At 43.9% G+C, this 18,506-nt stretch overlaps 1 protein-coding gene across 1 annotated transcript in view; it reads right to left on the bottom strand.

Annotated features, from left to right (window-relative positions):
- The window catches only part of LOC147459487 (uncharacterized), a 34,172-nt gene extending 16,787 nt beyond the window's left edge, over positions 1-17,385 (bottom strand). Inside the window, exon 1 of the mRNA XM_086510745.1 lies at positions 17,237-17,385. Coding sequence (XP_086366871.1) covers positions 17,237-17,266 — 30 coding nt within the window. The 5' untranslated portion in view covers positions 17,267-17,385. The remainder of the gene's footprint in view (positions 1-17,236) is intronic.
- Positions 17,386-18,506: the final 1,121 nt, after the last annotated feature.

The following is an 18,506-nucleotide window of genomic DNA, read 5'->3' as shown; positions in this document are numbered from 1 at the left end:
GCGGATGCCAAAATAGCCTATCACGTGGGGTATACAAGCTGAATGTAAGGGTGAGAGCCACTATAGTGACAACTTGACTAGAACAATCTCATGGTGGTCTATGTGATGAGTGGAGGAGAAACCACCGAGGGCATAATGCCATGTAATCTGGCTACCTGTAAGTGTGAAGAAGAGTGGGGATCGAGCCCAACGCCGAAGGAAGGCAAAGCGACGAGCCTCGGCTGCTCGAGATGTACCTGAGGAAGAATCCCACTGCCAAATCAGGGTGTGAATGATGTCCAGCCAGATGGTAGTGAGGGTATCCTGAAGGAGCTGTGGAGCCGCACTGAGAATGTGAAGACAACGAGCTCGCCAAACATTCCATAGTGTAATGCTAGTGATGACTGAAAATACTTCATCACGTGTCTGAGGATCCCCCTGCCAAGCAATTTGTGGTAACATAGCCAAAGTCCCTCGCCGATAACCAATCGAGGTAAGCATAAGAGTTGGATCTGTGTCTGTGCCCTCGTAGAAAAGATGCGGTCCGAGCATCAGCATCAACCATGAGACAGATCCCCAAGTGAGAAATCCATGCTAACACCCGCTCTGCTGAGTAAAAAGCAAACTGCTAGCCACACTACATGAGAAGTTGAGCATGACCAAAGACACTGTGCAGGTGACTCAAGTAGTCGCAAAGGACAACGAGTACATAACGGATCATGACCCATAGTAGCTAGCCAAGTCCCAACTGGAAGTCCTGCATGTGCAATCATCCACATGAAAAAAGAAATACAACGAGCCGCATGTAAATCCCAGATGGCTGACCAAAACTGTTGTAGATAGGCATGGGAGAGACCTGAATGTAACCAGAAACGCATACGAGTTGGCTGCTCTGGGTGTTGTCTCATCAATGCCAATCTTCCAATTCTGACAGTGTACTCAAAGAATGATACAGGTGCACCAGTGGGGTTAGAGTGAGGCCAATGCCACTCTCCTAGGTCCCAATAAAGCTGAGATAGGGCACGACCTTCCCACACCCAAAGCCTCCAAAGTGTGGCATCAGCGGAAGCGAAACGGGGGTCAACACAACGACGCTTCCCACGGGAGCCAACTACTCGTATGGCCTCCCATCGAGCGCCGGGGTAGACAAGGTGTGGAGAGGTGGTAGCATATGTCAATCTAGGATGAATCCCCTAGGAGTAGTCAGTGTCAACTGTGAACAGCATGGTGTCTAAACGAACTAATAAGAGAGTGCTCTGAGCAAAGAAGCCTTCCCAGCCACAATGTGGAGGCATCTGAACCGTGCCTCGCATGACTGCATCCCACTGTGAAGAGACAGCGGAATCAATCTCAAGCAGTCTGTCTGTCACCCGGCGACCAATGTCATAATGTTCTGCCACAAAATCTGCATCCAACATACGTGTCTCATGAAACAACCGCATAGAGGCAGCAGGGCCAGTGTCCCAAGCAGCCCAATCAATGTGTGTCCTCTCTCCAAGCTGACGAGGTGGATTAACCGAAGAATCAAGAACTGCATCATTCCAAATGAGAGGCTGGCGCTCAATCTCCTCACGACATGAGGGAGGTGAGCGTATGATAGCCCGTCACATGGAAACCCAAATCTGAAGGAGCGATCGGATGAAGGGTGAGAGAGTGCTGGTGAACAAGGGAGCATCCGTAAAGAGAAAACGATACCCTGTATGCCAATTATGACCATCTCTAGTGCCGAGGCGTGGAGTCGCGGTGCAAATAGCGGCTTGAAGAAGCATCTTCCAAGGTTCTTGCCCGGGAAAAAGGCCCCGAACAATAAGCTTGGTAAGAAGGGCGCGGCTCTGTAACTCTGGATCAATAATGCCAAGGCCTCCTTCTGACCTAGGACGAATAATCGTGGACCAGCGAGCTCGAGCACGAGTATCAGTAGTCCCATCTATGCCACTCCATAAAAAGTTCCGCACTAGTCGGCGGAGCTGAGATATCACACCAGAATGTAGCATCCAACAAGAGGCCGTATACCATACTGTAGCCAGAATGACCTTGTTGGCGACCAATGCACGGCCAGCCAACGATAGATGACGTGAAGACCAATGACATAGCTTCCTGCAAATAGACTGCAGTACAGGTGCAAACTGCTATTGTGAGGAAACGTCAAATCCAATCTGAAAGCCCAGATATCTGCATGTCTGACCCGGCTGCAGCCAAGTGAAACCATCAGCTACCCCCCAAGTAGGTATGTCATCAGTGCCAACCAGTAACCCATGTCTGACCCGGCTGCAGCTAAGTGAAACCATCAGCTACCCCCCAAGTAGGTATGTCATCAGTGCCAACCAGTAACCCATATGATTTATGCCAGTTAATGCGTGCACCACTGGCAATGCAAAAAACCTCGAGGGCCTCCCGCATGGCATCAAGAGCAGCTAGCAAATAACGCAACATCAGCATAGTGTCATCAGCAAACTCCTGATCGATAAGGTCCGGAGCTGAAGGTACTGGCATGGCCAAACCACGAAATGCATGACTCTGAGCACGAAGAAAGTCGGACATAGTCTCTCCTACAAACAGATACAGATATGTTGCTAAAGGACATCCCTGACGGACAGATCGAGAAAGCTCAAAACTGCGATTGACACGGCCACCAATAGTAATCGCGCTACTTGCTGTCCTGAAGAGAGCAGAAATGCCTGAGATCCATCTCGAAGGGAAACCCATCCTGGCTAATGATCCTTCGAGAAAGTCCCACTCAACACAATCATATGCTTTCTCGAAGTCAAGGATGAAAAAAGCGAGAGGTTCAAAAGATGATCTGGCCCACTCTACTGCCTCATAAAAAGTGAAGATATTATCCAGTATGCATCGATCCATGACAAAGCCTGTCTGAGAAGTATGAATAATATCTGGTAAGAACGATCGCAAGCGATGGCTGATCAGTAACGCTAATATCTTATAGACCGAAGGGAGTAGGGTAATAGGTCTCCACTCGCGGAGCTGAGTGGTGTCACCCCCTTTCGGAATAAGAGATATGAGACCTGAACAAAGATCCGGATGCATATACCCTGATGCAAAGATGTCCTGACAACCGCGAAGCAGTGGTATATGCAATACATCCCAATAAGTCAAAAAGAAAGCTCTAGTGAGGCCATCCTCTCCTGGACAGGAGGATGGATCAAGACTCTCGATAGCAGCATGGAGCTCTGCAAGTGTGAAAGGTGCCAACAAGATCTCTGCCATAGTGTCTATACAACGGTGTCGAGTGTGATGCCAGATCTGTTCACGGGCAAGTAAAACCTCAGTAGTGCATACATCAGCAATGAACAATGTCTCAAAATAATCGGCAAACATATCAAGAATAACATCAAGATGCATATGTAGTGTCCCCTAAGCATCGCACAAAGTCCGAAGGGTGGTGCCAGGAGGGTGCTCTTTATGCGCAGCGAAGAAGTCTTTATTCATTCGATCAGCTTTAGCTATCCAATGAGATACTGAAGCATGATGAGTGAACTCATACTTAGCCTCCTGTATGCGACGAATCTCCTCTGTGAGCTCTGTCTGTCTAGCAGCGAGATAAGCATCCTGAGGCCACTCCTCAAGCAAGCGCTGAGTGGAACCAAGAGGAATGTGAAGATCAGACTCGCGTACTCTCAACTGACGATGAATAATAGCAGTCTGATCACAGCAGTAAATACTAGACTGAGTAATGCAATGAGCAAGGAACTCTCCAGGGGGACCACAATAAGAAGCACCTGTGGACCATAAGTCACGAATCTGCTGCTGTTAGACTTCAGTGGTGAGAACACTGTCAGGGATGCGACAGCCTCGTCTCTGTGCAGAGGATCTAGTGAAGGAGATAAACAATGAGATGGGTAAATGATCTGAGAGGCTGGTCCCTCTCCAAATCGTAGTAAATCCGCCTAGAGCTGTTGCCCAAGGGCCAATGTAAAAACGATCAAGTCGCTCTAATAATCTCCCCTGTTGTCTCTGAAATCCCCACGAGTAATGAAGTATAGCAGGGTTGTGACCAAAAGAGGGTAAGTGCCAGGCGACAACAACTTGAATAGTTAGAAGAAATCGATCCCAAGCTGGCTGCTCATCGGGAGAAATGGATGATAGAACTGGAGGTGTGATGGATCGCCAATCAGAGTCCCTCTCGACGTTGTTGAAGTCGCCTCCAACAACCCAAGAGTCTACAGCAGGTAGAATAGCAGCCAAGGAGGACCAAAAAGTAGCCCTCTCCCGAGGAGTAGTGGGTGCATAGACTGACATAAAACCAATGATAGAGTCCCAAATCCGAATAGAAACATAGACTGCTCTGCCAGCGACAAGTGTGCCATGCTGCTGAACTGAGGCCAAGTAAAGTGGCCCCACTGAGATGCCTTTTGCTTTTCTCTCAAAAGCACTTTCTTTTGTGCTTTTGGTTTAGAATATGTTTTTTGCTTTAAGCATTTGTGTGCGCGCACTTGAAAGCCCGAGGCTTTAGGGGACCACTTGTAGAGGGTAGAGCCTGGGCTCTCTATAAGAGTTCTTAGAGGAGACGCTTGACAAACAAAATCATAGGTGCGGAATGCACTCAATTCAAACTTTGTAACTACATATTTTAAACTAAGGCCCAACCAAGGAGACTCATAGCGGCAGTTTAAGGCCACCGATTCCCTTGTACAATGTGGAGGAACATCCTGCTCCACCATCTCCTTCTTTCTCTACCTTCATTGTTAGTTCAAGGTCAATTTGTTCAAACCGAATCCCGATGTTTCAAATTTTGGTAGTTCACAATCACATTCTAAGACCACTTGTTCAAAGTCGCTAAAGCACTTCACAAGAAAAAATACAATCTTATCCAAAATGCTACAATGAAGGAGCGCTGAATTTTCAAAAAAATCCTTGAATCGAGTGAAGCAACAAAGAATATGCACGAAAAGTTTTTTGACAAAAGAAGGCAAGTGCTTGCTAATAAAAGAAGGCCATAAGAGGATTGTTTGACCAAATATTGATCGATTTGATCAGCATTGATCATGCATTCATCAACATGATCGTGTGTGCAAGACATTACCTCCAATGCTAAATACACTTGTTTTTACATTATAAAGCTCACTTTTTTGGTTTATGGTGTATTTCTATTCTAAAAATATTATAAAAACCTCTTATATGGTCTACAATTGAAAAAGCAAACCTCACAATTAAGTTTCTGTTCCAACTCCACACATTGATGCAATCATAATTAAATTTAGACCATCTTTTAACTTCTATGAAATTTGGATTGCCCATAATTTAATAGATATCTTCTCAAACAGCATCACAATGGAGATTCATCACAATTTATTATGGACCATTTATTGAGCTAACCACACTGCCAACTGGATTGATGAGTTTTCACATTACAATGCTTTGTTAGCAATATGCTCTTCCAACATGCCATGACCTCTTACGAAGCTATCAACAACATAGGAGGAATTTACCCTTGAATACTAACTCTAATAATTATTGAAACTTGCTCACAACATAACAAAAAAACAATCACAATCCAAGACAAAAAACCTTCCCTCTCACTACAAAGCCACTGGAAGAGCCCATACAAGAGTCTTAAGAGGTAAGCACTTGACCATACTCCGGTGCAAGGTCTAGGCAAAAGTTTTAGTATAAAATGCAACTTAACTTTGCACGAATAAGCTTTGACTCACAAATACATGAGCTTTGAATTAAATCCCATAAGGAAATTTTAAACAAAAAGCTCAATGATCCTCCTAATTTTCCATTGAACTCTAAACTTTTTTATTATTATGTTTGTGCGGAGTACTAGATCCGAGCTGAACACTTCCGTTGCACCTGACACACACATTTGGTGGATATGAATGTTAAGGCTTACATTGATCCTCCTCCTTATCTCCCACAGCATCATCCTACTCTACCTCATTTGTATCACCTTCCTCGTCTTCAACTCCCTTTTCTATTCCATTTCACCTTCCTCATACTCCAACTCTTCCTCTTGGTTAGAACTACAACTTCAAAGGTTGATTGTTGCAGATTTGATTTAGATTATTTTGAGATGAACAATGGATTGGAGCTCTTATACCTACATAGATCCCTATCCACTTGGTGAATAGCTTCCTAGAAGAAACAACAATCCACAATCTAAAGGCTTTCCATTCGCATCATACCATCCTAAGGCCAACAAGTGTGATGAGGTGGCAAGCCATTAAGTGGCTATTGGACAGAAGAGGCCAAACCAAAATCAACCAAGCCAAAAACTAACAAACCTGACATGTGGCACCTCAACGTAAAATGCACCACGATTTACGGGCTCCCACGTGGTAATATGTACGGAAACTTTAGCGCAAGGCTTTTGACGAAGTGTTTTGGGCCTCTTTTTTTAGCACTGAAAAGCAACCGAGACACCCAAATTTAGGGGTTCCATGTAACATCTATAAGGAGCCTCGGAGGAGAGCTCTGCAAATCAGCTTGGAAGCAAATTGCACAGAGCAAACCCTTTGGTCGTTGTACCTTTGTGATCATCAATAAGAAAGAAATATTTGAAAGGGGCGCCACTGTAACAAACTTTAAGTCAAGATTCTACCACGAGACAACAGAGATTCACTTCAAAACAATTCATAAAGATGACACGGCCCGGCGTAGTTCCGTGCCAAGAGGTATTGGCCCCAAAGACTGGCGCCTCTTTCGGTTTTTGTTTTTATATTAATCTGTGTTCAAAGTACAAGAGAGTCGACGGGTGCTCACTCTCAGACTCTGCATCCAGATGCTCTGAGAAGTGAGGCCCGACCAACTTATTTATTGATACAAGGGATGCCCAAAAGCAAAGCACCAAAATCATTAACTTAAAAGCTTCTCTCTCAAAAGCATTAAGCCCCAAAAGCTTTACTGCTAAAAATAATAATCCCCATAAAGCAACTGGCTACAAAAACTGCCGAAAAGCAACCAACGCAGTTTACTGAAATCCATACAATTCTGCCACGTCAACAACATGATTTGTGACGTCCGTATAGCTGCCACGAGTCAGCCTGTCAACGCAAATTGCAGTGCATTTTCCAAGGTCTGTCATGTCAATCTATCAACGCATTTCTTGGGTCCTGCAAGCTACCACGTCATCATTTTGGGACATACCCCCCTCTTGAGAGAATTGTAATCGCCCTCGATTACGCTTGCAAAACAGACAGAGGCCATAAATTGTCTTAGTAGTGTTAGTACCGACGCACTAGACACAAGATAACTAGCACATGTACCAATTGACAGTCACATCATCGGACATCACATGACAAATCACATTCAAATTCATTCCAAATCTCAGACCATGATTAATCGGCAACGTATTTAGTATTCGCATCTAGATCCAGTCGAGACCTCACAGATGCCCGATTAACTAATCCTTACTGCAATCATGTCTATAGAGATTTATGAGACCGAAATGCTGCAGTCATTTCGTCTTTCAGTTCCTACACTCAAACAAGTCAAGTACTACAATCAATCAGTATTATTTTCATTTTCGGGAATTCCAATTCATAAAGTCATACAGCAGAATACTATCAGCCCAGCAGTATCTCTGAAACCCAAAGGGACATCAGTGACTCTATATCAAAAATCGGGGTAATTTGTTGACAAAGAAGCGGAGCAACTCCCCTCTTGTGCAAGCCCGCTGCACTAGATTCACCCATGTTGAAATCGGGGTTCTATCGGAGTAGACTATGCTAAACCGAATGCTTCAAGGTAAAGTTCCAAAATTTGAGAAGTATCTGCTAGGTCCTCCTCCTCCGTCCACTTCGCATCCAATGCAGGATAGTTCTTGAATTTAACCAAGAACCGCTTAAGCCTTAATCACTTTACCTTTAATCTTTCTATCTTTATGTGCAAATATCTGTTCTGAAAGGAGTATCTCCTCGCTTTCCTCCACTTCGGGTTGCTCATCTGGCTCCCCATCATCGGGCACATCGCCTTTAAAAGGCTTCAAGAGACTCACATGAAAAGCATTGTGAGTTCTCCAAGTATCGGGCAGCTTCAGTCTGAAGGAGACATCATTTATCTTTTCTTTTATCTAGAAAGGTCCATAGTATCTCATGCTAAGCTTTGGAAAAAGCCGCTCCTTTCCCTTTTTCTTTCTTAGGCGTGCCTTCTCAAAACGTAAGAGCACCCAATCGTCTTCCTTTAATTTCAAATCGCGACAGTGTTGATCTGCTGCCTTCTTGTGTCTTTCCTAAGATTTCGCTAGAGCCTCCCGGACCTTGGCAAAAGCAGTGTCCAAGTCCCTCGTGTATTGGTCGGCTTCAAAAATCTTATCTTCGTAGCACCTTCGTAGCACCTTTCAATAATCTCAAATGGCGCCTTCCCCATCGAAGAGTGGATCGTGTTATTGTAGGAAAATTCCACCAAGGGCAAAAAAAATTCCCATTAAGTCTTCTAATCAGAAATGTAAAACTTCAATAAATCCAGTACGACTGAATTTGAAATCTCAGATTGCCCATCTGTCTGCGGATGGAAAGATGACGAGAACTACAACCATGTGCAAATTTCTCGCAAATAGCCTTCCAAAACAAACTCGTGAATCGGAGATCTCTGTCAAAGACTATTGTCTGTCTCAGGCATGCCATGTAATCTGAAAATCTGTGAAATAAACAGTCGCGCTAGATAATTCGCCTTGACTGTTTTCTTCACTAGAACGAAGTGAGCTTGCTCGTTGAATCTATCGATGACATCCCAAATGCCATCATGCCCACTCTATGTCTTCGGGAGATCAAAAATGAAATCCATAGCAACACTTTCCAAGGGGCGGGTGGGAATGGGTAAAGGCTGTAACAATCACTGTGCTTTATGCCTGTCAAACTTGACCTTCCGGCATACCAAGCAACTGCGTACAAAATCGTCCACATCCTTCTTGAGTCTCGGCCAAAAGAAGTAGCGCTCCACACATTTCAAGGTGGTAGCATGCATTGACCCATTGACAAAAAAAATTTGTGCAAATTTTGCCATCCACTTCACTCCAATTTTGAAGAAGTAGTCAGGACAAAAAATGTATCCCACATGTTGAATATTTTTTTCATGAATTTTATAGCTCGTGGTGGGAAGATATGATTTTCTTGGTCAACCTTAGTTTGCCCAAACTCTCACACTAGGAATCGTCCAAGTCTTCTCTTATTTTTCAACACTTCTACACACACACTCTCTCATCCCTCTCTATCCCTCACTCAAAGATAAAAATTCCATGGCCTCTCTCACCTTCTTCACCTTTACCCTCCATGGTCTCAATCTTGGCCGGGTCCATTTGTACTCTTGCTACTAAGACAATGTGTCCCAGAAAATGTATCTCCGGTAAGAAAAAATCACTCTTCTTGGCATTGATTACTAACTTGTGATCTCGCAATGCTTGAAAGACATGTAGCAGATGGAGTCTATGCTCTGCCTTATCCTTGAGGCTCTAATATCATCAGAGAAAGTGCCAACAAAAGATCTATACTCTCTAAAAATCCTATCCATCATTCGATTGAAAGTCGTTGGAGCATTGGTTAGGCCAAAAGACATCACCAAAAATTCATATAAACCGAAGCTCATTCGAAAAGTTGTCTTGTAGACATCTCTCAGCGCGATTCGGATTTGATGATATCCGCTTTTCAAATCGATCTTGCTGAAACAAGAGCTTCCCTGTAATCGGTCAAGAATATCATCGATCCTTGGAATCGGAAATCTGTTCTTAACTTAAAAGCTTCTCTCTCAAAAGCATTAAGCCCCAAAAGCTTTACTGCTAAAAATAATAATCCCCATAAAGCAAATGGCTCCAAAAACTGTCAAAAAGCAACCAACGCAATTTACTGAAATCCGTACAATTCTGCCAAGTCAACAGCGTGATTTGCGGCATTCGTACAACTGTCACGTGTCAGTCTGTCAGCGCAAATTGCGGCGCATTTTCCGAGGGCTGTGACGTCAGCCTGTCGGTGCATTTCTTGGGTCCTGTAGGCTGCCACGTCATCAGTTTGTGACAACCACTCTTTGGGCCCAAATGCATCTGGAAGCAGAGCTCCGCCGCGAGTTCCGCTTCGTGTCAACTCCTCTCCCTCTCTATTCAAGTTCAGTTGTTGCAGTTTTTGTTTAATTACTTGCTTGGGTGTCCAAGCCTGTTTTACAGTGGTATCAAACCGTAGACTTCCCATGAGGAGGATCCAATCCGTTTTCTACAACACACACTATGGATTCTCACACAGACTCCTATCAAGAACAAGAAGCAGCTTTTTATAGAAATTGCTGAAAAATAAGATTTCTACAAAAAAGTTGCTACAAAAGAAGTGCTTTTTGGAAGAAGAAATGACAACTGAAAGGAGCGAATGAAGAAGCTAGAGTTCTTTTTGCCGTAAACAACCAAAATAACAAACACTTTTCTGTGTCTTGGAGAACTCTTAAAAATCTCCACCTGGTAAGAATTCAATTGTTTTGGAAGTCAAAGTTGATACTCTCGAAGAGACCTACACATTGACACGAAAGAATTTTGATTCAGACAATTTCAAAAGAATCAGAGTTTCTGTAAAAAAAAATTGGGACTTGATCAAGGTTTTTGCAAATCACGGTGGTTGGGATCCCATATGTATGGTTGAAAATCAGGGTGGTTGCAGATCATTGCATGTGCGGTCCCGACTCCCAACCACCCTCAAGGGCCCCCTTGCTCTGTAGCTAGAGCAAGTTCTTGCTTTATTTACTTGCACAAATGCGGATACAATGGTCCTAAATGCTCGGATGCTTGACGGGTACTTGTGGTAAATGCTTGGTGCGGTGAGGCTCAGGCTGGATACTGAAAACGCTAGGGAACTCGGGCTGAACTCTGCAATTTTCGGGAGATAAAGACTGAATTCTGCTATGGCTGAAAACACTAGGGCCGGCCTTGATCTGCGATGATGGTTCTGCTGAAAACGCTGAAGAATGCTAGCTGGATAAGGTGAAGAATGCTGGTTGGAAACACTTGCAATGAGGGGCAAGAAAAGTTGGCGATGAGATTCTAAAGATGCTGGCAATGAGGTGCTAGAAGACGTTGGTACTTCTGATTGAAAGCGCTGATATTGTAGGTCCTTGTGCTGCGGGTTCTGCAAGTACTTTTCTTCTTGCCTAGAGGTGACCCCCATCTGGTCGCTTATATAGACATTCAAAAACTAGGTCAAGCAATATTATTTTGCCCCACGATCTTGATCAAAATAAAAGCCTATTATTATTAAGTGACTTAAGTGACTTGTTCATATGCCTACATGCTGAACTGACTGTACTGTGCAAGAGAGGGTATGCAACTATGACTTGCTTGAACATGCACATCCTACTAGAGGCTCACAAAGTGTCAGGCTAGATCCTAAGCTAAACTAAGACTAACGCTCGACTGTAGCAGTAGCTTGTCCACGTGGCTCTAGTGCAATGCGTACGTGACACTTTGCCGACTGCAATTTTTCTATGTGCCCAAACCAAGAGACTGCATGCGGGGTCCCAACCACCCTAATTTGCAAAAACCTTGATCTGCAAAAAAAAAGTGTCGCGTCGTTTCTCCTTCATTGTGTTTGATTTAGTTTCTCTTTTCGAGTGAAGTAAAGTAACCTTGTGTTTGTGCAGAGTACTAGATCCAAGCTAAATCCTTAAACTCAACTCTTCTGCTACACCTAGCACAAAGACTCTTCGAAAAGGTACAAAACTTGGACACAATATGACTGTTGACGCGTGTAATGGATTCACGCACATCTGTACACGCAGGATTTGGAGACTACTTTGGCTAAGGTAAAGAAGGCTTTACAAAAGTCTCAAGCACGGCATAAGAAGGTAGCAAGCAAGCATGATCGCAACTTGCAATTGAGGGAGAATGATTGGGGCTACTTCGGTTTGAGAAAGCACGGAAGAGGAAGGGTAAGGAGAGGCTTTTTCCAAAGCTTAGTATGCCATACTATGGGCCCTTCCAAGTTCAGGAAAGGATCGATGATGTATCCTTTCAACTGAACTTGCCAAATACTTGGAAGATTCACAATGTGTTTCATGTGAGTTTCTAGAGACCTTTCAAAGTGCAGATGCCATATGATAAGGGAGCAGGGAGCAACCACCAAGTCCTACTTCACAAGGAAAGTGAAGGGTAAGCTGGTCCATCAATAATTTGGTCAAGAGCAAGAACTATTTGATTGTAAAGTGGATGGAGGAGGAGGAGGACGTAGCAGATTCTCCTCAATAACTAGATCTGTACCTTGAGACTTTTGGTTAAACATCGTCTATTCCTTAGGTGCACGTCGAATCAGCAGGTTGAGTCTAGTGGAGTGTGTGCTACACAAGAGAGCAGCCACATAACTGCCTTGTCACAGACTACCTAGATGGAATAGAGTCACTAATTTCTCCATAAGAATTTAGAGGCTAATAGTATTCTATGGAAGGACTTTATGAAAAGATGCACATTGAAATGGGAATCGCTAAAGAACTGATTGATCAATGTATTATTGCAAACATGTGTTTGTTTGAGTACGAGACGTGAAATGTCTGCAGCATTTTGTCTCTACTCAATGAGAGGGATGATACTGATTATTGATATAATGAATTTAGTGCATTTAGGCATCTGCTAGAGATCAATGAGATAGGGATGTGATAGCTAAAAGATTTGTCATTTGCAAATTTGATCCTAGTGCATCAAGGGTAGATGACAAGATACTAATCTTAGTGCATCAAAAATTCTGCGAAGATGAGATGGTTGGATAGTGATCTATGTGCATCAATAGTTTTGGATTAGATGAGATGAGTAGTTTCATCGATTTGCACCTGAGAGTTCAGCGTGAATTATGTGAATGTAGATCCGAAATCCAGTGTGAATTAGGATTTGTGTGGATGCATACTTTGTGAATGTATTGTCTTGTGGAGATGGCCATTGGCATGTTTGCATGAAATGTGAGAAGCAATGTGAATATGATAGTAGCGAGATTTAGTAGAAAAAGATTTTCGTATCTAGATTTGATTGCTAAATAAGTTACAATAATCATGATTTGTATCTGAGATGGTTGTTCAGTGGCCAGTGTCTTTGTGCAAGTGCTAGATGTGTGCACTTTTGGTGCATGGGTACACAGAGTCAATGTCTATTGAGCTAGTTTTCGTCCTTTGTTTGTTTGCCAGCGTAATCAAGGGTACACATAGTCAATATCTACCGAGTTGTTTGCCACTGTAATCGAGGACGGTTACTCTTCTTTCAAGAGGGGGTATGTCACAAGTATCATGATGTGGCAAGTCATTAAGTGGCTAGTGGACAAAAGAGCTCGGACCAAAATCAACAAGCCAAAAATTGACAAACTTTACACATGGCGCCTCAATGTGTACGGCAGCTTTTGTGCAAGGCTTTTAGCGATGAGTTTTTGGGCCTCTGAGACACCCAAATTTAGGGGTCCTAGTAACCTTTATAGGGTGATCTCTATAGAGCACATTCTCCGATCATTGTACCTTTATATCCATCAATAAGAAAGAAATACCGAAAGGGACACCAGGCTTTGGGACCCGTGGGAACTCCACCACTTCGTGTCAACTCCTCTCTCTCTCTCTCTCTCTCTCTCTCTCTTTGTTACTATATGCTGACGATATTGTGTTGATATCAGAGTCACCAGAGGGCATGCAGAGACAGTTGGATGCATTACACAGCTTTGCGGAGGATAGTAGATTATCTGTGAACCTTGGTAAAACCAAGGTTATGGTGTTTAACACTACTCCGCAGTGGGTCAGGAGATCGGCACCTACACTCGTATATGGTCAGGACACTGTGGAATACACAGATGCATATACATATCTTGGGGTGGTATTCTCGGGACCGAGGTTTGCTACGAGGAGAGCAGCAGAGACTAGACTGTCTAGAGCATATGCAGCACTGGGAGGGCTAGAGAGGATGTGTTCGCAAGTTCAGTTTCAGGAACCACGAACAAAGCTATGGCTTTTTGATACTTTGGTTACTTCAGCTATGCTTTATGGGGTACAGGTGTGGGGACCATCCGTGGATCATGACAAGTGGAGGAACATGGAGAGGCCCTTGGTATCTATGATCTCTCGGATGATTAGAGCCAAGTCCTCCGTACCACATGCGATTATTCGAGCGGAGCTAGCAGCCCCTCCTATAGAGATTGAAATTTGAGGCTATTACCACATCAGTGTCCTTTTTGCACAGCCTATGGGATACACGTGGAGGCAGATACGCTAGATTGGCTCTGGAGTCTTCTAGACAATTAGCGACGCAAGGAGACACATCATGTTGGTATGCGCAGATGACCTCTTGGTTTCAGAGGCATGGTTTCAGCCCAGATAGACTGCCTCCTTTTCACTATTCCCTGGATGCACCTTCACTACTAGTCACACGGACGAAGATCACTAGACTTATTCGTCAGGATCTTATACAGTTGGACACCAGGAGGACATGGGTAGAGCCAGTGCAGGAGTTGGGCACGAAGATAGCTTTCTACAAGGAGCATCTTCTCCAACTCTCGGGAGATGGGTTTGTGATTCGTCCGAGCTACATGGACACTCATCTGTCTCATAGTTTGCGATGCGCTATAGGTCAGATCCACACATCCTCGCACCATTTGGAGATTGAGACGGACAGATTCAGAGGGATACTACCGGAGAGCAGGATATGTAAATTATGCGGTACAGAGCCAGAGACAGAGTTACATTACATATGCCACTGCACTGTGTATTATGAGATATGAGGGCGCTTCCATTGCTTATTCAGGGAGGGCTTTGGACCCCTAGATAGAGTCATGAAGTATGAGGATCAGAGACACCTTGGCTTATGTCTACTTGAGCTACAGCGGCATAGGGATAGTCTGTTGAGGAAACATGGGACACAACAGTCACAGAGACCGATCACAGATTTTTTTGGATCGGGAAAGCCAGAAGAGCAACCACCAGCGCAGAGTTGTGCCCGCGTGCATACCAGAGGCACCCTCATTGACAAGGCGATTGAGCTTGGGAGATCGAGGCGACCACGACCGAGACATAGGAGCACACTCCATCGACAGAGACTTCAACAGAGGATCGGGGACATCCTAGCACGACATCCAGAGTGTCATTGAGAACTTACTCTACACTTCATTTTCACTGTCACTACTCACTTCTCATTTTTATTTTTTGCATTCAGTACCTTTGTACTTTTGTATTCAGACATTCTACTAGTTTCACCACTTTGTATCAGCTGGTCTCATAGGTCATTTTGGCCTTTTGAAGATGTTAATATATCATATCATCTCTCTCTCTCTCTCTCTCTCTCTCTCTCTCTCTCTCTCTCTCTCTCTCTCTCTCTCTCTCTCTCTCTCTCTCTCTCTCTCTCTCTCTCTCTCTCTCTCTCTCTATTCAAGTTCAATTGTTGCAATTTCTATTCACGTGTTGCTATTGATTTCTCGATGGGGTGTCCAAGCCTGTTACACGATGGCTAAACAAGAAGAATGGGGGCAATTGAAGACATGCTAAGGGTGAAGAAGGTATCAGGAGACACCAAGAACCCAACGGCCTATCTCCATGGGGATATCATCGAGGTAGATATTAAAGATTGCACAATCAAGCACACTTCATCCAGGCAAGCACCAGAAAAAACCACAACAAGCTTTGATGGAGAACAAATTGCAAGCGAACGTGGCATAGAGATGTAAGAAACAACCACCAGGAAAGTAAAAAAGGGAGTCCCAACAAACTCTGATAGAGAACAAGATGTAAGAAAACTTGGTAGAGAGATGAGACACAACCACCAAAGGAAAAAAAAAAAGCAAACAAACAAGCAACAAGCAACCAAAACACACATAGCAAAAAGAAACAAAGAAGTGATAAAGCAAGCACTCACACCTATCAAACCTCCACACGTACCCAATACTCAAATCATCATGATTCCTCCTACACACAAACAAACTATGTAGGCACCCGACTCAACACACATATACAAATCCACATTACGCCATCAGATATACAGACACCCAACTAGGGAAGCGCAGTTGCCTTCAACTCTATCAAACTCCAAGCATGTAGCTACCTGTTGATCCTCATGGTCTATCTCTCTCTTTTCCTTGAGTTGTATGTTGAAAATTAGACCGAACATGAGGTAGTGCACAGGATGGAGTTAATGCCTTCACCCCAAAACCTAGGAGGGTTGCTATCTAGATTGAGAACAACACCAACCATCGAGTGGTGTCACTAAGGCAATTAACCAATGGCAGGACGGCTGGTATTGCTCACACTAGGGACGGACTGGGTAGTTGTGCAGCCTCTGTCAGGGGCAGTGACAAAGAAGCAAGCAATGCCCGCCACCATTGCGATGAGACGCATCAAATGTGCCAACCTTGGACACAACGCAATTGGAATCGGGTTGCCGAAGGGTACACAACACACGTATAGGTGGCCTATGTGAGCCCAAGGGGCAATGGGATCTGTCGCGCAAAAGGGAAGCAAGGAACGCAACATCAGAATTCTGTAACAACAATACATCAAGGAGATAGGCACTTACCGCAGTTGGGTGTGCAACAATAGGGTTTCGCACTCATGCAAGTGGCATGTAGGGGTAGACTCTCTCTCTCTCTCTCTCTCTCTCTCTCTCTCTCTCTCTCTCTCTCTCTCTCTCTCTCTCTCTCTCTCTCTCTCTCTCTCTCTCTCTCTCTCTCTCTCTCTCTCTCTCTAGTTTCCTACGACGTTAAAATTCTCTTTTTCTCTTTGGCAACATACGTTAAGAACTCTCGAAGTGCAAATGTGATGCATCGCTGCAAGTTCTTGGTTCCCATTAGTCGTTCCGAAGTGCAAGTTGTGACACATAAATTCGACCCATAAGTCCTCTCTCTCTCTCTCTCTCTCTCTCTCTCTCTCTCTCTCTCTCTCTCTCTCTCTCTCTCTCTCTCTCTCTCTCTCTCTCTTACCTCTAGAGTGTGTATAGAACCCTCCTAACCCACACCTATCATGGGTTGTGGGAGCTTCCAAGTATACAGCAAAAACTCAAGCCAGCACCTTTGACTCCCTTGAGATAACGTCGAAAAGAGTAACTGCCATTTTGAATAGAATAAATCCTCTCTCTCTCTCTCTCTCTCTCTCTCTCTCTCTCTCTCTCTCTCTCTCTCTCTCTCTCTCTCTCTCTCTCTCTGTGTGCGCTAGGTCAACCATCTCTCTGCCTGTCTCTCTCCTACCTCAACCATCTCTGACTGAACGGGGCTTGTTTCCCTCGAATATATTTGCCAGTACGTGGCTTGCACACGAAGTAACAGATACTCGAGGCCCTCCGCGAACAACCCAGTAAGCAGTGAAAACAAAACGAGATACATACCACGAGTTTGCGCTCCCTTAAGGAATCCATGCTGTGCAGAACCCTAGCCTTCCTCGCAAGATACCTTCGAAAGAGGAACACAGTTGTTTTTTGGAACGAAAAGTTTATAATAATTGGCCTTTCTTACAGTGACGCTTCTTATGATCACACCATCATTAATTTTTGCTTTGCCCATAGTTTCCTCGGCTCGGGGGGTGAGCATGAGGAGTTACTAACGACAAGTCAAATTGCACATAGGGTTTTGGCAATTTAGTGTAGTCATTAGAACTTCTATTTCCACCCTCCACTTCATATGGCAAACAAGGATAATGAATTTGCTAGAGATTTGGAGACTTCATAATTCTAGATGATAGAGAAGCTTTCATAAAATTTGGTGTGCGATTGAAAAGAAACCCTAAGTTTGCTCTATAACAAAATTTGCACTTGCCATATTTAGTGCAGTGTGTAAGGACACTTAGTAAGTTAACCAATGGGTCTATTTCCTTTGATTATGACTTGTTTAAAAAGGTGTGGCTTGCTTACAAACTTAGTCAACTATCCAATGAAAATGTTGGTTGGGAGCCAAAGGGACAAAGAAAGATATGGTCAATAGTCACAAGAAACTATTTTGAATATATGTAGTTCAAAATAGTGCTCGAAAAAAGGCATTTTCTTGGCCATGTTTTTTTAAGGGCAAACTAGTCAGATAACCGGGAGTCATGCATAAATCTAGGGTATTCTCCGAGTTCTATAACTAAAATGCCCAAATTTTGATCTTGGAAAATAAGGTCCAATGTAATTACAACTGGGAAATTGTAACACTACAAACCGGGATATGTGAGCACTTGCTCAAAACATGTGATATCCTCTTATTTGAACCTTACGAAAACATAAATAGCGCCTTAGTGGGTGACTCAATTACTGGGATGGAATCTATGTGGCCCTTTATCAGCCATAAAATGGTCACATCATGGGGTCTTGACTAAAAGGAGAGTGCTGTAGAAAATAATATAGGGCTTAGTCTTTTTTGTAGCAGCATGAGCATTCTCGCTTGCATGATACAATGAGTGTGCATGAGCGCTATCAAGATCGCCTGGTTGTTACTATATATGAGGTAGTGATATGTATGAACACACTTAGAACCGATGTGACTCTCTATTGAGTGCCTTGAGCTTCTTCATCTTCTCCAAGTTGTGTGTGTTTCCGTGCAGCCCCAATTCCAACAACTAGTATTAGAGCAAGTTGCGTCCTCCTGCGCATAGTCGCCAGCAAGCTCACTTTCTCTAATTTT

Source organism: Adiantum capillus-veneris, chromosome 4, assembly GCF_014529385.1.
Source record: "Adiantum capillus-veneris isolate H3 chromosome 4, ASM1452938v2, whole genome shotgun sequence".
Classification (NCBI taxonomy): Eukaryota; Viridiplantae; Streptophyta; class Polypodiopsida; order Polypodiales; family Pteridaceae; genus Adiantum; species Adiantum capillus-veneris.
The sequence above is the reverse complement of the archived record's forward strand: the minus strand, read 5'-3'. Positions and strand labels throughout refer to the sequence as shown.